At 41.9% G+C, this 23337-nt stretch overlaps 1 protein-coding gene across 4 annotated transcripts in view; it reads left to right on the forward strand.

Moving 5' to 3' along the window:
• The window catches only part of COG5 (component of oligomeric golgi complex 5), a 283948-nt gene that overhangs the window by 251753 nt on the left and 8858 nt on the right, over positions 1–23337 (forward strand). For all 4 annotated transcript variants that reach the window (XM_019940610.3, XM_033862890.2, XM_019940605.3 and 1 more), the window contains 4 exons: positions 3570–3673; positions 7406–7643; positions 13004–13080; positions 23000–23126. In XM_019940610.3, the coding sequence (XP_019796169.1) occupies positions 3570–3673; positions 7406–7643; positions 13004–13080; positions 23000–23126 (546 nt within the window). The remainder of the gene's footprint in view (positions 1–3569; positions 3674–7405; positions 7644–13003; positions 13081–22999; positions 23127–23337) is intronic.

The following is a 23337-nucleotide window of genomic DNA, read 5'->3' on the forward strand; positions in this document are numbered from 1 at the left end:
TACATCTCACTGCATGTAGTATAATTTTTTTAGCTTAACATTTCCATTTTGGTTCTTCTTTACACTTTCAGTCACTCTGCTGAGATTTCCTATTACTTTATTTATTATGGGCATTTTTTTCTCTACCTCACAGAGGTTCTTGCCTGATAATTATAGAGTCTGGATCATTTCACAGTTGGCAGCTATTGATTGTCTTTTCCCTTTAGAATTGACAACATCTCCTAGCTTTTTGTATGTAGTCATTTTAATATATCCTAGACAATGTGAATGTTGTGTTGTATAGACTCAGTATTTTTATATATTGCTCCTAAAAATGTTGACCATTGCTTTAGCAGTTAGCTTGTTTAGACTCAAATTGTGCACTGTCAAACCTGCAGTTGGCCGTGTCTCAGATCTCAGTATAGTTCTTTAAGCCTTAGTTGCAAGCCATTTGTAGTTTGCCTTGTACACGCATGGTCAAGTCAGCTGAAGACTAGTGCTGAGTTCACACATAGAAAAATAGGCTTTCTTCTTCTCTGGCTCTCTCCTTCCTGAGGTTCCCCTCTCACTCTCCAGCAGCCCTGGTTGAACCAGGCCTCCTTCCCCTTGTTCCTTTGACCTGAAAGACTGTAGGTTTGGTTTGGTTTGGTTTGGTTTGGTTTGGTTTTTCTCTCAGAGTTTTAGCCACCCAGCCTTGCCACTACCATGACTATAGTCACTCTCAGAGCAGAATCACAAAAAAGGGAAAACTCAGTCTCTTCTGCTTGCTATATATTTACACACCCCTCTAAAACTAATTGCATTTTTCCATTTCCAGAAGCCTCCAGTAGGTTTTTTTGTTTTGTTTTTGGTATTTTTCCGTGATTATTTGTAGGAGGATCTGTAGTTAGGTACTCACTCCTTCATACTAGCGTAGAAAACTTGCCCTTCCTTCTTGAAATCTCCTATTTATTTTCACCGTATTCCAGGATCTCTTCTTAACTTCTCTGCCCAGTATATACACATTGATATAACCAAAAGCTCATTGGAGTCAAATGCACCTAGAAAATCCCAGCTCTTCCACTTGATGGCTTTGGACACCTCCTTAACTTGACTTTAGTTTCCCTATCTACAAATTACTTTAGGTTCCACATCTGTAAGTTAGAGATTTTTGTAATTCTTAGAGGAAGGAATAATTGAGTTTTCAGTGGGATGATTACTTGCGAAGCCCATATCACAGTATCCAGCACGTGACCTATACTAAAATACATGCTGTTACCCCTCTTAATCCGTCAAAGGTTCCTCTTCTGGATGACCTTAAAATGGCATTTGGCCTTATTCTACAAATCATCCTCTGGGATCTCATTGACTCTTTTGGCTTCATCTCCCCTCTTAAAAGCTAAAGACAACCATATCTAGTCAAAACTTGCCAGAAACTACAGCTGTAAAGATCTCAGCACCTACTAGATAGCCCATGTGGATTTCCCTGTAAGTCCTTCAAACTCGTGTCCAAAACTGAACTCATTATTTTCTCCCTCCGTCCCTAAATCAGCCAGCTGCGTCTGCATTTACACATTCAGTTGATAATGCCACCAAGTCATTAAAGAAAAAAAAATCTGAGTGTACCCTTCAGTCTTTACATTCCATATTTCTCACATCTGATTCCCAAGTCCTCTGTTTCCTTTCCCGGTGTCTCCACCCAGTCTCCTCATCTCTGTTCCTGCTGCCTCTGATTTGGTTCAGGCACTCACCACTTTGCATCTATACTCCTACTGTATCCTCCCGACTTTAGTCTAATTTATCTACTCTGCTGTCCAGCATGATTTTTCCCCAATTCAAAGCTTTAACCACGTTTTTTTTTTTCATTGCTTAAAACTCATTGTTGGTTTCCTAGTCCCTTCAGGATATATTCCCATCTCCTTAGCAGCCTACGCAGAGTACATCTGCTCTCTGTCTCTCTTCCACATAGGCAGCCACCTCATACCCTGTGTTGAACACCTGTGGTTCCCCAAATGTGTCAACTTCCCTAGGCTCCTGTGCCTTTGGCATATGGCCCCCGCCAGCCTCCCACCCTCCCCCAACACACACACTTGGTTCTTAACCCATTTTGATCTTTGAAATTCAGTTCACACAACACCTTTGGTTTTTTAAATCCTTTCAATATAAGTTGGGTGTCTCTCCCATCTTCCCATAGCACTCTGTAGAGCACTGATACCACGACAACTTGTTACCTTTTGTCACTAGATTGTGAGCTCCCTGAGGGCAAACTGTAAGTGCATACACACACACACACACACACACACACACAGACACTCTCTTTCTCTCTTTTTTGTTTGTTTGTTTGTTTTTGTTTGTTTTCATCCTTTATTTCAGTGAGGAGAGCCAAGGGATTGAGGGGAGAGGGCTTAGAGAGAAAATGCGGAGCGCATGTCTCTCTCAATCCTGTATACATGTTTATTTTTATCAGAGATTAAGGGCTGGAGATGATGTTTAGGAATTTCATGAATAAGGGTCCTATTTAACCTTTTCTCACTGATTTCAGTCATTTGTGTGAGCCAGAGTCATCCATCTTCATTGTATGTAATCATGACTGAAGCACATATAATATACTTAAAATTTAGATTTTGAATGTTTACTGAGGCCCAGTCATATTTTCACACTAAAACCTTATAACTAAGGCCTAGGGTCTTATATAACCTAATTGATAATTATACCTCACAGGAGAACAGTTTCTCAACCTTAGCACTATTGATGTTTTAGGCTGGGTAGTTCTCTGTCGTGGGGGACTGTCTTGTGCACTCTAGGGTGTTTAGCAGCGTCTCTGTGCTCTGTCCACTAGATGCTAGTAGCAAACCCTTACCCCACCCCGGTCGTGACAATCAGAAGTGTCTTGAAACATTGCCAGATGTCCTCTGGGGAGCAAAATTGCCCCCAGTTGAGACTCACTGCTGTAGAACTCTAAATAGAAATCTAATCCATGAAAAGGCTAACTGTTCTGCCCTCTAAGAATCACTGATATATTTATTATATTCAGTCTGGTCAAAAGCATATGATGTTCCAGTTTTGAAGAATTACTTTTGGTTTTGCCTCAGTCTTTTCAGAAACTTTAAAAAATGTGTTCTGCAAGAGGGAGGGGATATGGAGATATATGTATACATATAGCTGATTCACTTTGTTATACAGCAGAAACTAACACAACGTTGTAAAGCAACTATACTCCAATAAAGATGTTAAAAAAATAATATAAAGAATAAATGAATGGAAATTAGAAAAAAAAAAGTGTGTTCATGTGATCTTTGCTGCCTAAGTGGCACTACCCCTCTCTTCTTCTTTCTCCAGGGGTTCATTTGAGCATTCAACTTTTTGAAAATAAGAGAAAAGTGGTGGAGTTGAAATTTTTCAGTGCCATGTTCCACATATTTTAAGCTTTAAAAATCATTACTGACAGCAGTTAGGAGAAGAGCAGACTTCTGTTGGATATTATAGTTAAACTGCATATAGTTTGAATTTGATATAATGTGAAAACTTTTACTCAAAATGCTTCTCATATTTCAGATTCTGTGTTTGATCTATTTAAAGTTTGCCTCTCCTTAATTTAATCTTCTTTTCAGGAGGTCCATGTTCTTATGGGAAATGCTGTGCAGCCCTTGCTGACTTCCGTGGGAGATGCCATAGAGGCCATCATCATCACTATGCATCAAGAAGATTTTGCTGGGTAATGACTTCCAACCAGAGTTTTCACTAAGCTTCAGTACATTTGTTGTTCATTCCCACCTCCACCTCTACTCCCTAAGTCTCTACCAATCTAGAACCTTGTTCCTCTTGTGATGGGATTGGCCTCCATCCTTATCCTGCTTTATTCATTGAGCACCATTAGCAGATTAATTTTTTTCAGTTCTTCTTGTCATCTTCTCTCCTGTCATTGAAACATGGAACCATTAACATCTGCGGGACTCAGCTTAGCACTTCAGGACATTTGGTACTATCTCCTCTTTGCAGTTATATCTTTTTCCTTACTTCTCACAAATAGGCTGTACTTGAGCCTCTGGTATTGGTATGGTATTCCTTGTATAAAATGTCCTGCCTCTGTCACTCTGCTAGTCCGATTCCCGCTCTGGTTTTGAGGGCAAGGTCCTGCCCAACCCCCTGCAAAGATGATTTTCCTTGTCAGAGTCTTGTGGCAGTCTAATCTGGTCATGTCACTCCTAGCCATAAGCAGTTTGGTATTATTCCACAGCTCTTTCATGTGTATACTGCTTATCCATTTCATGTGTGTCTTGAATAAGAATCATAGTTCCTAGCTTACTGTTTACTGAAATCTTTTTAAGTAAAGTAAAATGGTTTTGACTTAGTGTGTTAGAAAACTGTGGAGAATTTGAAATAGTTACTTGCACATGCTTAGTGTGATTTTTAAAAAAAATTTAACCATACTCGAGCTAAATATTCATATATTAGTGTAGAGATGTTTTTTATTCCTAGTTCATAGTTAGTTACTATTTTTTAACTGCCCTGTTTCTTTATGTTCATGTTGTTTAATAGTGTATCTACTTTATTAAATTTCTAGCCACTAGTCTAGCTGTTTGTAGAAAAATTATGTGATTATTACACTGTATTTTAATTTTTCAAATCATTTATTATTTTCATTTACAAAGTATCTTTTGAAAGGTGAAAAGGTCAGTCTCTATTTTTAATAATGGTATGAAGCACAGGAGGGTAAAGTGGATTCTACACAAAAATGCTGTAGTATTTGGAGCTAGGAATATAAAACTGCTGATTACCAGTATTTGGGAGGAAATGAATTTTGTTCAGAAATGATCTGAAATGTCCCAGTTAGACCAATCATCAATGCCTCTGAAAAGGAAGCAAAACTGGAGTAATTTTTGAAGGCTTGTTCTAATAAGAGTGGTCAGGTGCTTACTTGAGTAACTATTGATGAGCCACAGCAGATAACACATTAGACATTAAAAGTTGGTTTCCCAAGTAGATATGTTTTTATTAGTTTGCTTAAATAGTAGTGAGCCAGATTGGTTCTTTAACTGATAGGTTGCCACAGGTATGCAGCATTATTTTAAGATGTATAACATTGTCCTCAATTTTTTTCCCCAAATGGCCGTTAATGGCTCCATTTCAGCTCACTCTCTCTGTACAGCAGACATTTGAGGTTCCACTGAAAGTTATTTTTCATACATGGCCGTACAGGAGTGTGGAGCATTCATGGCAGGAATTTTCCCACTTTCTAGAACCTTGTTATTAGTAATTCTGTCATGTCATTTCATATATGTATGGCTTACATGAACTATAAGATGACATTGGATGAAACTATTCAGCAAGTGGAATCACTTTTATAGTAGGGCCATCTTCCGGGATCACACTTGGAAAAATAATAATGAATACCTGCCCCTTCAAGCCCTTCACACCTTCTCACGGTAAAAGGAATAAATCAGGTTTACCTTCTGGGCCAACCTTATTTGTAGTATGATTACAGAATCCCCTGCTAATTAAAAAGTAATCCTCAACACAGTTTCCTGGTATTTTAAATGTATTTAGTGGGAGCTGTATGTTTCTTTCCAAATTAGATAAAGCTTAAATTGTAAATGTCTGACATAGTACATTGATTGAAATTCTGTTATTTAATGTAAAATGACTCGTGTCTTGATATCAGCTTTGAATGGGAGAGGGACGTCAGTAACAGTAGGAGGACCCTAGATCCTTGAAGTGCTGGATGAGCGCCTCTGAGGAGGGGAGAACACACACTGACCCCGGAACAACTGGTGCCGCTTCTCAGGCGTGTGTTTGTTTAGTCCTTCTGCCTTCTGCCTCTGTATGCGGGCTCTCATTACAAAGACCGTGACATTTCTGCTCACTTTATCAGTTGAGAACCTCTTACTAAAAGGTTTGACGTAACTAGGAAAATTGAGCTTTAGCAATTGCCAAGCAAGGTTTATATTCTAGTAAATTTAAGTCAAACTTCTAATCCATGCTGAGAATTGATAATACATATTTCAGAATTTTTCTAATAGATCATTTTATTTTACTTACATTAACACATGCTTACAGAACCTGGTCTAGTATATCATTTTCTAATCCTCAAGGAAATCATATCACCTAACCGGATTAGAATTCTTGAAACAATCCTCCAGAGTAGTACCAAGATAATGACAGTGCTTTTGATAAAGCATAAGATTAGAAAGAGGTTGGTTCCCTTTTTTTTTTTTTAACCTAGCCTTGTGGACTGACAAAACCTGAATAAAGATAGGCCATGATGGTCTGAATCTGGCAAAATCAAACCCCACGTGAAGATTGCCATCTCTTACTAAGGCTGTCCCTGTACTCCATACCAAGCAGCATTCTACCCTATGATATTGCAAACAGCAGTGTTCCACCATGCCCCCTCAATGGCCTTGCCATAGTTAGGACATTCTTTCTTACACCCGAACAAAGTCTCTTCCTGCTGGAACATAGCATGCTTTCTCTATTTCTATCTGCTCTCTGGATGTGGAAGACCTTTGGTTAGCATCCCATTTATTATAATAACCATTGCTGTATTTTAAAATAATTAAGTCCACCTCATTCTCTTGCTCTAGGCATTTGAATCATATCTGTTGTTCTTCCCTAGACCATTGCCAATTTCTCTGCATCATTCTCAGAGTATGATTTATTTTTTGAAAAAAAGATTCAGCATTATATAGCCAGTGATCTCACTGGCCCGCTAATTAATATCAGGTGATTTCTAATTTTGGCATAACTCTTCTTTCCTATAAATATTGCACATTCTTTTCATATATTCTTTAAAGAGCAATTATAAACACTTATAAATTATAAATAGTATTTCATGGAGCATCAGCTGGCATCATCTGTTGATCCAAATTAAAGCCTTTCCAAACATCATCTGGGAGGAAAAAATTGCATACCATGTGTATTGTTACATAACCAGTTCCACAGTCAGAATTCTACTATTGGACTGATTGGATTAAATAGCACAAGAGCAGAGATATCTTTGCCAAGAATCTGTTTGGGGAAGGCAGCATTTTCTGTTGCCACCAAGTGTAAAATCCTATTTCAGTATCTAATACTGATTTATTCACTAACAGGCAAACCACGTGAGTGGATGGAAAGTCGTAAAGCTGGAAGAGACCTTGAAAGGTCAGAGTGCATAAGGCACTTCTGCGAATCATCCAAGACAGATGGTTGTCTGTTTCATTTTTAATAGTCTTTTGGTAAATGGATTCCAAGATTCTTTCAGTCATCTTCCTAGCATCCTAAAACAGTCTTTAGAATATAATCTAAACATTGTTTTATGCTCTTTAACTTTTAGCAAAAATAAACAATGCCTGTCCTACCAATTTTTTAAAGTAAAAAATTGCTTAGGAGTGAAATAGCAGGCAGAGTGGGGAGACAAATATCAAATAGTGCCTTTTAGTGTACTGGCTGATTTTTTCTTTTGCAGATCATTACCCAGTTCAGGAAAGCCTGATGTTCCCTGTTCTCTCTACATGAAGGAGCTTCAAGGTTTTATCGCCAGAGTTATGAGTGACTACTTTAAACACTTTGAATGCTTGGATTTTGTCTTTGACAACACTGAAGCTATTGCCCAAAGAGCCATTGAACTCTTTATCCGAAATGCCAGTCTCATAAGACCTCTTGGTGAAGGTGGGAAAATGCGTCTTGCTGCTGATTTTGCGCAGGTAAATTGATGCATAGCTACAAAGGGGAAAATGTTTCAGCCTCAGTATTATCCATTAAATAAAAGACCATCTATGGTCTTCAGTTTTTTAACTGAAGACAGTTTTTAATGTGAAAAAAGGAAAGAATTTAAAGATACTTTCATACCAGCTTTTTTTACTTTGTCTTTAACAAAAGGATCATCAGTCATCTTTGATATTTCAAGGTTAAGCTAAGTAGTTTGTCCCACAGTAGAGCAGCATTTCCCATTTTTACATAACATGGGGCTTTCTCACTATTTTATTATCCCACCAGGTCAGTACTGATAAGAATAATTGATTAACCTTGTTGGAAAATAATATAGACAATGAAATTTATCCTTCAAACAGTAGAAAAGGGCTGTCTGTTGTCACGTAAAGAGAAAGATCTCTGACACATGCATGGTTCTCCAGGGCGGTGTTCTAATTCATTTAGAAGCACAGAGGACCAGGTGAATTATTTGATCCCCCTCTGTTAAATAAGAGTACCTTTCTTGTGCATGGCCACCTTGAAGTCATTCCACACTATCTGATGTGAATGAGGTAGAGTCACATTAAAATAGCAGAACCATAATCAGCTCTTATAGAAAGGTTTTTTTCTTTGTCCTTTAGACAGACTTTTTAAAAAGCCTTATAAATATAGTATCAGAGGCAGAGAAAAAACACCTCATACATCCACTTTCATTAAAAAAAGATTCAGAAACAATTCGTATTTACATAGCACGTCAAAGGTGAACTTATCTTTTAAGCCTTTGAAAGCTATTACCTTTACTAGTCTAAATAGTTTTTCGAATGGATTATTCCTAGCGGTGTGCCAGATCCTTCCTGTTTATAAAGAGAGACAAATTGTAATGTCCCTCTTTATTCCTGTGTGTATCTGGGAGCAAGTCTTGGTTCATTATTCCTACTCCGAGGAAAGGATGTGGCGGGCTGCTTGTACCAGGCGGTGGTTGTAGACGCGCCCTCATACCTGACAGTTACAATAAGGAACAGGTACATATCATAATGTTTCAAGAGCCAGGCTCTTTGCATATTAACTGGTCTCGAATTAGTCATTTTCATCCCCAAATGATATGCCTGACACCACTAGGTCAGAGTAGAGAGCCTTCCTTTGTGAAATATGCCCTTAGTAACCTCAGCATGAAAATTGAAAGTAAATGCTACCATTCGTGTGGCTCCTTTTACCCTTCCCGTTTTTATCAACTTAATTCTCAGGCACCTGTATGTTCTGCTGTTACAGGTAAATTCTGTATATTGTCGTACTTGTCCCTTTCTGGGATTACAGGCTGCTTATCAAAGTGAAAACACAGTGATGTACCAAGACCTGCTCTTACTTGTTAAAAATACTGTGAGCTGAACTCAAATGGGTGTCTGTTCTTCTTTCCCCCTTTCCTCCTTCATTTTGTTTTTCTTTTCCTATCCTCTTCTTTCCCTGGGCTCTCCCTCCCCCACCCGTTTATTTGCATTCTGCTCCAGCTGGTTCTTGAGTCACTTTCCTGGAGGCAGCACTTCAAGTCCAATTAGAGTGGCAGCCAAGCAGGAGATGGCCAAAATGAGAGTGCTGTGGGAAGAAGGCTTTTTGTTTTTGTTTTTATTTTAATGCTATGTGACCTTGTGAGTTTTGAAAGCTGGAGAGCATTGTCCTGTGACCCTTGCTACCACAGCTGGCACCTGTTCAAATTGCGTAGCATCCAGGGGCAGGGTTGAGCTCCCACCTTCCTTAAAACTGCACAGTCAGAATTTTATTTGGCATTCCTTCTTTCTGAAGACATGTTGCCTATAAACCAAACCTTTCCCCAGGTCCCTTCCGTTAAGATAAATGAAACTCATCAATCATTATTACTAACTTACGCTCCAGGGCAGCCTCTGTTTTCCAATTCTTACTCGATGTTAAGAAATATACTTTCCAGGCCGGCAGTGACACTGGTTGCTGCAGCCTCCGTGGGGCTGATTCCTTGGTTCACTTCGGGATAGTGTCCCTGTTTCAGAACCTCGTGCCACTCACTCTGTGGCTGCTTCCCTGGCCCTGTGGGTCGTGGGTGCAGGAAAGACAGGTGCCAGCACTTCTGAAGTCAGTCATGGTTGTGACCAGTAGCTTTGGCAAGTATTATCCAGCTGTTATATCTTCCCCCCATATTTTAAAAACATTAAAGTGAATTGAGGGCTTTTGTTTCATTTGATGTGGTTTCTTCCCACAACTGCAGTTATGTGGCATTGTACCTCGGGTTTCGTACTTGGTTGCATTTTTCTGGGGTGAATCAAAACCCTGAGATGGCATTGCCCTGACTTTTATATTCACGACGGGCATCACCTGGGACTAGAAAGCCTTTTGGCTGCCTCATTACTGAAAGTTCTACCGATTTGTATTCAAAATTAAAGCCATTGAGGCCATTGGAATCAAGACCACACAAATCCTCTGTGGGTTTGAAAAGAGTTCTTGTGATAAAAGTGCCTGCTTTTCTGGCATAAGTAACAGAAAGAGAAAGAGCTCAGAAGATTCCAGTAGGGTAGGTTTGGGAATACTGATTATTTGGCATAAAGTCCAGTTGCAAAGACAGATAATGTTATGTTTTAAAGATTTCTGTAGGAATCCTAACTTCTCCCCACTGGCGGCATTGCACAGGTGAAAGAGTATGTATTTGCAGGGAGCCATCTGGGGGGGCTCACAATGAGGGAGGTGCCCGACGCACACCCCCTAGGAATCAGGTCACGGGCATGAGGCGCTTTCCTCCTGGTAATTAATTCCCTACTGTGACCACATGGTCTCTGTGTTTACACTAATCACACAGCGCTTGTAAAGTACTAAGCTGGTCCAAGGCCACTGGGGTTCTGCTGATTCAGAATCTCTCTGGGGACTTGTCCATACTGCCCTCTGAACCACACATTCCCCTCTGCCCCTCAACTATGTTTCTTTCCTGAGGGAAAGGACGGCTTTTGACATTGGCATTAAATCATTTACTCAGTGGCACTCTGAGCAGTTTCTCTTTATTTCTGGTGCCCTTTAAATACTATACATTTATATCTATTTTGCTTTTTGCCTGGAAATATAAATTTAGGGAAGAACCCCAGATAATCAAGATTCTAATTCCTATTGCCTTTTCTCCTGAACAGTATCAGGGCAGGAATGCCCTGGGAGTATCCATAGATGCCCTGTGGTTAACCAAATGTCTGCGGTGGGCACGGAGCAGCTATGTAATTAGTTCACCACGCCTGCAGCTGACTGTTCGTCCCTCCAAACAGGGGAGCTGGAGAGAGGCGGTTGCAGATGCCATTTTTGTATCCACAGCTAATTGCAGAGTCACCTCCTCTAAAAGGAACATTCCTGCCCTTCAGAAACATGGCCTTTATTGTTTAATGGAACCCTGGCAGAAGAAGATGGTTTTTAGTACCCTAGAGGTCCTTGATGGATGAAAAATTTATTTTGAACATTTAACGTTTTGAAATTGTCCTATGGCATAGAAATCTGCAGTCATCATAGGTGACCCAGCCATTCGAGGTCATATTCTCTCATACCGTAATTTTTTCCTAGCCACTTACTTGTTTTAACATTCAATCTTGCTCAAGTGCTAAGGCAAAGGTTGTTTGGTTTAATCTTTGAAAATGATGAAGCCCACTAGGGTAACTGAAAAAAAATTGACAAAAACATTTCATGAAAAATACTTCATACTTTCAGTGTGTAAGAAACCATTATATGCACACATGCACAGACACACACACAAATACTTTGCGCTGACTATAAAATAAATGCCACATTCTGTAGGAAACCAGAAACTCCCATTGAGTGAATAAACAGGTCCCAAGGAACAGCCCCATCACTCAGTGTCTTCGAGAACACTAGGTCAAGGCCGCTCTCTTTTGCATTGTTGGCAAGAGTCTGACTTTTCTTCCTCAGATTTCTCTTTTTATTTACTTATTCTTTTGTATTTTAGAGAGTTTGCTAATCATGTGAGGTTGGTTTCCCTCTAGAACCTACAGGGTATATACTGTGTCTTCTGTATGCTAGGAGAGAAATTCACCAGTCACGACTCACCCTTGAGACATCTGAAGAAAGCAAGCTGCCCTGCAATTCTCCCCGACACTCAGTTCGTACATTTGCTTTCACACTTGTCATTTCTCTTAATAGTAATCAGTATGTGTGTATGTGTGTCTATGTATACACACACATACCTCTCTTAAAATTTAGATGAATAAAAATTACATTGTTTAAATAAATATTTATTCCCTTCTTTGATAAATTTGAGAGAGCTCCTCAGAGGCAAGACCATCTGATTCATCTTCTCATCCCCGTGTCTAGCTTGGTGCCTGGAGTCAAAAATGTTTCTCAAATGAGTGAGTGATTAGGTCTCCATGGTCTTCCAACGTCAAGGAGATTTGAACACTTTTTCAGAAAGATGGCCAGCAAGACAGAAACCCCATTTTTCTTTCATATGTTTTTCCTGAAGAAAGATGTTGATTTACCAGGGAGCAGCCTTTTCTCAGTCATTTTCTAAATTATTCTTTACTAGGGTCCTGTTTATAGCGAGTATAGAGAGATGGTTTATCATCTGAGTACCACATATGCAAAAATTTTGCATATGCGCTTGGTGGATAAAGAACAGGTAGCCTAAAACTCAATTAATGACAAAATTTCCAGTCAAAGGAGGAAAATAAAGAGAAGTGAAAGTAGTAGTTGCTAAGTTCTTCAGTCAGGAAACAAATTAATTCACTAACGTTTAAAAGGGGAAAGTTTTTAAAATACTGATAATAAGTGCTGACATTTAACAAGCACTTACTATATGCTGTGTGCATAGTGCTTTGTGAAATTATCTATTTTACTTGCATAATTTTACGATAGGCATTACCTTCATTTGAAAGATGAGGAAGTTGGAACGTAAAGAGGTTAAGTCCAGGGCCACACAACTAGTCGTTGTAGAGCAGAAATTCTGACACAAGTGCGCTGCCTCCAGAGTCAGTGCTTTTAACCCCCTGAGCCAGCCTGGTGAAAACGGACTTCATTTATGTTAATGTACAAAGGCTCGTGATGTCTGCTTAAAGTATAGCCACAGAGGCAGGCTTGAAAACCTTCCTTTTTCTGATTTTTCAGTGGAGAAAAACAATCTAAACTTTCTCCTCTTACATAACAAAAAATGCTTTTCTCTTCTTGAAGGAATTATGCCTCTTTAGTAAATAAATGCAGAAGTTATCTAAGCTCTTGCCTTTTAATAAATTTGACTTTCAAAACCTGCCTCACAGTGAAGATAAAATTTAAGTTTACTGCAAGCTACAACCTTCTGTGATCCAAGTGTGTCCCCAGTTCACTTCAAGATTCTGATGTAAAAAGCTGGGGATATCTTTTAATATTTCAGATGGAGTTGGCTGTGGGTCCGTTCTGCAGAAGAGTATCTGATTTAGGAAAGTCCTATCGAATGCTGAGATCATTCAGGTGAGACGTAATTCTGTTTTCGCTGTTAATATAGCCATATCCTGTTAGCAGATAAATCCTCCCCTGTTCATGTCCATCTGTATGAAATTGCCATTATTCAACCATTTTGTGATGTACAGCAGTGGCATTTGAAAGTTATTCTTCAAACCATAAATTTCTATAGTGCTATATGCGATGACTAGTGTATGTATGTATGTCTGTGTATGTGTTAGTTTTGAGTTGCAGTTCATAAGATCTGGTAAATTTTTTATTATGCTCTTTCTAGGGGGATTTATTTATTTTTTACTCTCCATTCTTACAGAAATATATTGAGTAGTAATACAAGGCAGTTCATAATTTATAGATGCCTTTTTCTGAAAGTATTACTGGTTCATTTATCATTTCCAATCCAGTTTACTTCTAAAAAGGTCATAAGTTGTATTCCCTAACAAAACTATTAGAGTATTAGAAGAACTGAGTTTAGCGGTGAAATGCAGGGAATGACTGTAAATGTAGTAGATAATTTAGGCTAAAGATGGCTAATGCAATTGAGCACAAAATTTGGGATTGAGCTTACTTGAAACCAGTTCAAAAAGAAAAACAATGAGTTAATTCAAACTCATAATCTAAGAATATACCAATTGAACAGGAAAATCATTCTCAGTGCTGAATGCTTAGATAGACCTTTTACCAACCCAGATTTTAAAGACTTGAATAGCTTAATGACTAGGTCTTAAGTATCAGATTTTAGAAGATAAAAAGATGTTGTTCGTACGGCTGTTTATTCAGTAAGCCAAACTTTTTCACATCGTGGCACACATAGAAAATATATACATATAAAACGATGACCAACCCTGAGGGCCAAGGGGATCAACATAATACTTATGACCATTTTCTGACCACAGCATACCAGATGGGAAACCTTGATATCAGCTCTCCATAATATCCAAAAGCATAATGGTTTTTGAATCTTCCTTTATAAAGATAGGTTAAGAGAGTCCAGGCATGTGGCTTTCTATAAACGGACTCAGTACCAGAAACTAGAGTAATCAATAAGCAGTATGTTCTTTAAAAGATTACTTCACTCTCTTGTGTCATCCAGGCTTTTGGTAGAAAATTCGAGTGTAATGAACCCAAGGTTTTTGATTGAAAGGGAAGGCTTATCCTTTACTTTGCCTGTGAGTAATTGGCAGTGATTTTTTTTAATGGCAACACAAGAGCCTGAAATATTTTTCTCAGATGCCCATCTGAGTTGGATTTCAAAAAAACTTAAAGTGGGATCACAAGTGTTTTCAGCTACCTTCTTTGGATTAGCTCAGACCTTTTATAAAGTATTTAAATATTTTGGAAGCCTTAGGGTTTGGCACTACCAAATATGGACAAGTCGAAAGATTAAGAGATACTGAGTACCCGATCCGCCAGTCATCTGTATGTACCATAAAAATAACCTTAGTAAAACTCCTGTAAAATCACTTACTTTGAGTATGATGGTAACACGGCAATCCCGGTTGCCCTGAGTAACAGAATCTTAGCATGTTGAGGGATATCAACCAATTAGGTATTTTAAAAGGCATGGGAAAAGCTGTGATTAGGGATTTGCTATTTTAAGATTAGACTATTATTTTTGATAGTGCTGGCTCCCATGTTTAGTTGTTTATTCCACATGTATGTATTAAAATAGTGCTTATCTTATTTGCTGAGGCAAGACGGCCTTTATCCAAGTGCTTTTAAAGTTGTGTCACAGTATGGCGATACACATTCTAAGGTTTCACATAAGAACAGTTCTGTTTTAATTCATTTAAGATTTTCTGTCAACCCTCCCAGTTTTCACATGAAAGAAGGACTCTTTAAAGGAGCGTTTATAGTTTGAATAGTAGTGACACCTTCTAGTATCTATTTATGGAATAAAAAATTAATGATTGGTTAGTGTATAATTTTTTTAAATCCTATGGCGTTTTTTTTTTGGTTTTTTTTCGCGTTACGCGGGCCTCTCACTGTTGTGGCCTCTCCCTTGCGGAGCACAGGCTCCGGACGCGCAGGCTCAGCGGCCATGGCTCACAGGCCCAGCTGCTTCGCGGCATGTGGGATCTTCCCGGACCGGGGCACGAACCCGTGTCCTCTGCATTGGCAGGCGGACTCTCAACCACTGCGCCACCAGGGAGGCCCAAAATCCTATGTTTTTTATAGCTTGTCTCATGGGGCAATGGTCAATCTAGATGTGTTTCCAAAGTTTGACCCTGACTCACATTAAGAGAGATTTTATGTTACCATCTGGCATATACTTGCATGCAAGTACACTCAAACCCAGGCACACACACACGCACACACACGTGTGCCATGAAACAGTAGTTACTCTCACTTCATGTGATATTCTGTGACATTTTTCATTTGGTTGGTTATTTTAACCCATTTAATTGGTTTCATGACCCACTAATGTTTTGCATCCCATGGTTTCTCACCTTTTTCACAGGGCCCTCTATTGTTGAACTTCAGCTGCTCTAGTGATAGGAGCTGAGTTTTGTCCCTTTCTCCATCTATAAAGATTTATGCCCTTTTCTCCTGGGATTCTGGTAGCCCTGAGCTTCCTCCAGCACACCCCTCAGCTCCTAAGGCCTTGGCACATACGTAATAAGAGTAATTGTACTTTGCCTATGAAGACTTCTCCATATCTTGAATTCAGTGAAAAATTCTAACAGAGATTTATATCTATCAGTATATTCCTAAAGATATATTGAATGTACAGAAATCTCTCAGATTGATTCTAGAGCTTTCTCAATTGTTTGAGAGGTCTTGGACACCATATGATAAAGATTTTAAGATTAAGTGGATCAGGAAATAAAATGAAAGCGTAGTATATTCTGGGGTTCAAATCTAGCCCTAGTCTGAAAAGAAGGTTTCAGGTCCCATCTTTGGAGAAAAGGGATGTCAGTGCCCCTGCCTCTGCCTGTATACATGTCCAGGAAAGGCCCCGGCTCCGCCAGCTTCTCTGCAGTTGTCGTGATTGACTTAGGGCAGCTTCCCCATGTGGAGGTCCTACAGAGTCCCTTCCTAGAGGGGAGTGAGTCAATACAGAGTCGTCTTTATTCTAGTAACCCAGTTCTAGGCACTTTATTTGCTACCTGCAAAAACTTGTGAAGACATCTGTCTCTTCTCTAAAATTAGTCCTGAGCAGTTGCTGGGGCAGGGCCCATTCTCGTGAACCCTGCCGTCTGTGCTGTGTGCTGTGACAAGGAAAAGGCGGCGTCCAGTGGTCGTGTACGTAATTGACCTGGGCTCTTGTTCATGGGTCTCCTCCCTAAAGGTTCCGAGTCACATCAGCACCAGAGCAGTGGCAGTCAGTAGGAGATTGGCTAAATAAAACATGCCACATTCATAGGATCAAATATATGCAGCCGTTAACAAGTTATGTTGTTAGTTAATATCTAAGAATATGAAAAATACTTCCTAATGCATCACGAAATGAAAAAGGCTACTGAACAGTATATATGGTATAGATCCCTACTATTTTTAAAATAATAGCATGTGTGTTTGGAGAGGAAAAATCAAGGCTAAACATCAAAATGTTACCTTGGGAGAGTAGCATTGTTACTAGTGATTTTTCCTTTAGAGGTTTCCTATATTATTCAAACTTTTTGCTTTGGTTGTTTTATATTTGTAGTTAGAAAAGTCAACAGATATATTTAACAATCCCTCTTGCAGTGTTTCATCCATTTAAAAATAACAAGGGAGCCTAAAAATAATATAAAATATACTAAAACGTTATACAGTAAGGGTCGGGGGGCGAGAAAAACAGGCAGCCAAACTACCAAAAGCCCAGCAGATTTAGAGGCAGGGGCTGCAGGAGGGGGCAGCAGGCCCAGTGCAAGGGAGGGTGACGGTGCCAGGCAGGGCGTCTCCAGCCCAGACCCCGGTGCAGCCTCCCCTCCCCCCTCCCCAGACACCCTGGCTTTGGCAGGCGCACCCTCCCCTCATCAGGCAGCCATCTGCCACAGGGCACTTCTCTTGGACGTAATGTCAGTGGACTCTTTAATTAGGCTGGCAAGCCTCTTCCAGGCATTTACCTTTTACTGTCTACATGAGAATTTCCCAGGCAGCGGGAATCTTTTCCCCCGGAGCGAATGCTGCCTCAGAAAGCTGCCGACATTAGGGACTTGCCCCTGGGTGGTTTGTACACAAGACACACGAGGCGCTGTCCCTGTCCACCCCTCCGCAGCATGACGGTGTCCCCCAAGAGGTGTCCGTGAGGGAGGTTACCTTTGCTCCACCTGGCCAGGGGCCTGTCAGTGCAGATCGTTGTGAGACAAAGGACAGAAAGAGCCACAGGCCTCTCACCGCCCGGGACACAGACCCTGCCTTCAGGCAGGCCTGCTCCCAGGGAACAGCCTGCTCTGCTGGAAGCTTCCTTGGGTTTAGTGGAAGAGCCTTGAGAGCTGCCAGGAGATAAGGGGTGTTCTGATGGATCTCTTAGCATGAGGGGCCCGGAGAAGGAAGAGCATTAGTAACTCTAGAGTGTAGTGTTCACGTCAACAGTTTTCAGTTGGAGGCGTGGTGAAGGTTCCCGTGTCTGCAGTTACTTCCGTGATCATCTGCCACTTGAGGTTCCGCGCAGGTCCCTGCCTGCGGGTCTGCAGACCTGACGGTGGCCGTCTCTGCAGCCTCCGTGACGAGCACTTCCAGCCCCAGATGTGTTCTGTTCCTTCTTTCCACTCAGTCCATCCTCTGCAATCACGATTTCCCCAAGGTTTCTGGATTCTTAATTCCAAGTTTCTGACGTCAGCGTTGAAGACAGAAGGCAGCCACGTCTGGGGTTTGCTTCGCTTTGCTGCCTGCCAATCCTTCGGCAGTGCTAGGAGCAGCCGGGTAAATGTGGAGGACTGGATAGTTCATTTGTTGTCGTTTTTATTCTAACAGTCATTGTTTGATTATTATATGCTAAGCCTGTGCTGAGTGCGCGTTGTCCTGGTACTTTCTCCTTCCACCCTCACCACAATAGATGAGAGTTAGGGACAACTCCCAGGCAGCAGTCAAGGCTGAGGGGTGTAAGCTTTGGGGGCTGCACATGTGAGAACTGTGTGTGAGCCGCAGGGCTGCATTTCAGACCCAGGACTGCCTGTGCTCGCAACCACCGAGCCCCGCGTCTTATCCCAGAAGTCTGTGCTTGTTTGCACTCCAGAGGGTCCTAGAGCAATATGTGCACACTTATATGATTCATCCAGGAGAAGTCAGAGAGTGTTAAGGAGAATCTAAACTCCCCACTTTGGCGGTGACCTCCTGCTCTGAAATGCCACATCTCCCATCTTCTGCTGCAGACAGCCTTCCGGGAGATGCTGCAGGAAGCTTGAACCAAATGTGGGCTTTCATTCTCAGAGAACGCCTGCTTGAAACCGCTGCCTCCTTTCTGTCCTGGTCCCCTGGGACTGACAGCCTTAGACTCCAAGACAGGAACCTGGGGGGCCTCTCACCTCTCTGCTCTGAGCCCTGACTCACCCCCCAGTCATCAGCCTCCTGCTCCGTTCTCTCCTGGGACACACACAGTCCCTCCTGCCACCATATCTGGGCCTCTTCCCATCTCTCCGAAGCCCTCACTATGTCCAGTGCAGGGAAGAGTCCCGTGTCCTCCCCTCCTGCCCCACTCATTTCTCTGCAGATTCCGCGTCTCAGTGCACATTCTCAGTGGTCTGGGCTGCCCTCACCAAAAGGGGCTTTGCGGTGCGGGTGGCGGCAGGCAGCCCAGGAACCCCGGATGCTGGCTGTGGACGCGGGACAGCAGGACTCGAGTCTTGCTCCACTCCGTAATTGGCCTTAACAGAAGACTGACAGCTACACAGCTCTGGATCACTTAAATGTGGAGATCTACTAGAAGTACAGTTTTTTTCTAATGGGATCTAATACTTGATTAATTAAGACTACCAGCTGGGGACTTCCCTGGTGGCGCGGTGGTTAAGAATCCGCCTGCTAATGCAGGGGACACGGGTTCGAGCCCTGGTCCGGGAAGATCCCACATGCCACGGAGCAACTAAGCCCATGCGCCACAGCTACTGAGGCTGCGCTTAGAGCCCGCGAGCCACAGCTACTGAAGCCTGCGCGCCTAGAGCCCGTGCTCTGCAACAAGAGAAGCCCCCGCGATGAGAAGCATGCAAACTGCAATGAAGAGTAGCCCCTGCTCGCCGCAACTAGAGAAAACCCGGGCATAGCAACAAAGACCCAACGCAGCCAAAAGTAAATAAATTAATTAAATAAATTAAAAAAAGAAATACCAGCTGCCTGTAAAGTTTAACCTTGAAAAACACTGCTACTTAGAGTATTTTTCTCTAAGAGTGATTTTGTGGCATTTGGGGTATCTGTGTTTTATAACACCTTAATGAATTTCCTTTTGTTCCTTTTATCACCTCAGATGGTGATGTATTTTTTGAACTTGCCGGTATTTCAGATTCCACCTGGAATCAGGGAGAAGGGAGGTTCTCATTCTGTGTTCTTTCAGCTGCTTAAAATAAGCACCGGAAACAAAATGTCTGCATTCAGTGTTTACAGGTAATTATGTCAGTGATGCATAATACGAAATCAAATCCGGTTGTGCTTTCCGTGGCTTTTTTGGCAGTCCTGTTAGTGGCTAGAGTGGAAGATTTGGTCTTGGCAGAAAAATTACAGCTGTGACTCAGAGCTCCAAAGGGACAAGTGATTGACCAGAAGATGCTGTTTCAAAGTGAGCTGGTTTCTATCAGGCCTGCCCTGTGCAGGTGTTGCAGTCAGCAGCCTCGTGTGTGGCTCGGCTGGGCTGCCGGCCGTGGCACGTTACCGATCGTTCCTCCCTCACCGTCTCCCTCCCTCTCCCTTTCTCATCCTTCTTCCCTTCCTGCCCTTGGATTGTTTGCAGTTTGCATCAAGAATATAGAAGGAAAACAAAGAAAAACACAGATATTCAAACCATAAAACTAATTTAATTGTGGTAGATAAGTTTCAAATTTGACTTTAAACTTCCTGAAGCCAAAGATAAAAGATGAACAGAATCACCTATGTAATTCTCACTTTCGGGAGGAAGGAAGTATATCAATTCTTAGGAAAAAGTTCATTGTTTCTTAGTACTTAATTCTAAAGCATTTGTACGTGGGACCTCATATAGGGAGCACTGAGAGAGAGTGGGGACCAAAATTCTTGGTCATCTTTTTGTCATAGAGGCAGAAAGGATTCCATATGGCTGCCCTTCAGTAAGTGGAGGACTGTCATACAGGACTGGCCTCTGCCCCCCGGGTCTCCTCATGTCATGAGCTAGGGTTCAGGATGAATCCTACCATGTCACATGCTGTAGGCAAAGATTGGGCTTTACTGGGGCAGGGGAGGACTCTCACCAGACCAGGGGCAGCCGGGAGAGAGGTGAAGGCACAAGCTCCCCTGTCTGCCCACATCCTCAGGGTGGCCTCTCAGGAGCGCCAGCAGGATGAGCCCGTGACCCAGTGGAGGAGCCGCCTCCCCCCTGGCTCTTTGCCCTGTTACAGCTCAAACACGCGCTTGGCCCCAGGCTGGCTTTGAGTCTGGGAATGTCAGCTGCTCAGCACCCGGTGACCTTGGGCTGTGAGATGTTTCAGCTTCCTCTGCTGGGACAAGGGTTCTCCAGGCTACGGGAAGTGGAGCTGGGGCACAGTTTCCTCCCCTCCCACCCAGAGTCAGCTTCCAGAGGCCTCTGAGACCATAGTGCTCATCGCCGCCCCCCACCCCCCGAAGAACTTCAGGTCATGCTGGGTGAAAATAATTCCAAGAGAGACTGTGATGATATGGTTCAATTATGTGGGTGACTGGAGGTCCTTGACCCATGGAGAGAATTTGGGGATAGCTAAAGAGATAATAACTGCATGGCCTTCAAACGGTGTCCTGGAAACATTACTTTGCTCAGGTTACCATATAGGAGTTGTTAACAGTTTGAAGTTGTACTTTCTCCAGGGGTCTTTTTTTCCCTCTGAGAATAAGTCTATCTGTTCTAAAAACGTGATGAGTAGTTGCTACAGCTGATATCCTAAAAGAGGCTGCCTGACAAAATGAAGAGCCAGGCTGCACAGGTTTGAGTCTGTGTTCTGCCCTTTCCTAGCTTTTACTTGATTTCTCTTCCTCTCAGTTTACCTGTCTGTAAAATGGGGATGTAACCGTGCCTACCTCATAGGGTCGTTTGGAGGAATAAATGAGTTCACGTTTCTAAAGCTTTAAATAAGTGTTCTGTGTGGTAGCCGTTGCTGCTGCTGTTAAAACTAGGAGCTTTGCCTAGATGGAGACAGGGTCTTCGACACACAGAGAAGGACTTAGACAGGGATGCCTCCAGGAAAACCAGAATTCCCTCAGCAACGTTTTCATACCCGAGTAGGTGCTGGACTCATTGCCTAAGGCTCTGCAGCGTGGAGCTCTGTGAGATGACTGCCCTTGGAAGTGTTCAAGGCAAGTGTACCACCCACAGCTGTGGGAAGACCCTAGCCCTGCTCCCACGGAGGACCTGGTTCAGAGCTTTGTGGAAGTCTGGAGACAGGCAACACAGATGAACTAAAAAGTTTCCACAGTAGTTAAAGACAATAAATTATAGAATAATGTTGTTTTACAAAACAGTTGAAATTAGAAAAATCCCTACCAGGGATAAATTTTATAGAATAGCTACTATAAAGACATTTTCCCCAATATATTCTGGATCCAACCAGAACCACCTATCTTTTGAGAGCACTGCTGACTCTTGAGTGTATCATCAGTGTGGTGAAGAAGCTTGTGTCTCTGGTTCGTCCAGGCCTTCAGCTGTAGATTGGAGTAAATTACGTGGGGTGAAGAAAGAGCCCAGGTACAGAGCTGTTTTACATACTTCAGAATCGCTGCTGAGTCAGGAGATGTTGCTGCCATCTTTCCTCTTGAGATTCAGCCTCTACAGCTTGGCCTCTAATTAACTCTTATCCATCAGAGCCCAAAGCCAAGGAAGAGTCAGTAAAAGTTTCAAATTATTTTTGCCAGCCTTTGACAAGGGGGTAGGTGGTTGGGTAACGGGATAGATTTTCCTGCAGGCTCCTGTAAAATGCAGGGGTACCCCGGACATATTACGGGTTCGGTTCCAGACCACTGCCGTAAAGCAACTGTCACAGTAAAGCCAGCCACACAAATTGTTTTGTTTCCCAGTGCATATAAAAGTTACGTTTATACTATAGTTTATTAAGTATGTTGTAGCATTATGTCTAAAAAATTGTACGTATCTTAATTAAAAATACTTTATTGCTAAAAATGCTAACCATCATCTAACAATACAGTGTTGCCATAAACCTTCAGTTTGGTAAAAAACACCAAATCTGTGAAGTACAGTAAAATGAGGGAGGCCCTTCGTGGATGGTGACGCCCAGACACACAGTGTGTCAGGAGGGAGGGATGGTCAGTGTGAGGTAATAATTTTGTATATACAAGGACGTAATTGCCCTTTGAAAAGTTGTATAGAAAACTGAATTTTGAATTTATTGAAATTTTGAATTTATCCACATTAGATTATAGCCCAAGGAAGGATTTTATATAAAATAAAAACTGAAAATTTTGACCAAACCTATTAGTTACAACTACTTGACAGCTTCAGCTAAGTGCTTTGATTTTAGCCTGTTCATCAGATGAGCTCTAAGAGGGGATTTTGCTGAGTCACCTTGAAGTAAAGTCAGACCCAAAGGCAGTGAGCTGGGGGTCAAGGAAGGAGCTGAAGGGCAGGTCCACCTGCCAGAGTGTGGGGTGGGTGTGTGTGTCTCCCGGCTAAACGGGGTTAAGAAATGGTTAGGAATTAGCCAGTGTAGGAAGACTGCTGTTATTCATTCTTCTACTGCGTATTACGCTATTACGCTACTGTGCGGTTATATTCTGCTAGTATGCTATTGTGATTCTTCTACCAAGTCACCTCTTTCTGTATCGAATAGCATTACATAACTTCTGCGTTTCCCTCTTTTAGACCATTGCTCTTCCAGACAAGTGAACACGTGGCCAGTAGCCCTGCACTGGGGGACATTATTCCATTCAGCATCATTATCCAGTTTTTGTTCACAAGAGCACCCCCTGAGCTGAGATCCCCCTTCCAGGTAAGGAAGTGAAGAATGTGCCGCTGCCGCCCCCCTCCCCCCAACTGAAGGTGCCCGACCTTCTCCTGCCTTACGTAATCACGGATTCCTGTCCTGGCAGCAAATGCCTAAGGAAGGAAGAAAGAGTCCCACTGCCCAGCCCCGACTTTCTCAGCAGTGTAAAAATTGCCTGCTGCATCTAGAATTAGCCCTTTAAATAATAGTGACACAA

This window comes from Tursiops truncatus, chromosome 9 (genome assembly GCF_011762595.2).
Source record: "Tursiops truncatus isolate mTurTru1 chromosome 9, mTurTru1.mat.Y, whole genome shotgun sequence".
Lineage (NCBI taxonomy): Eukaryota > Metazoa > Chordata > Mammalia > Artiodactyla > Delphinidae > Tursiops > Tursiops truncatus.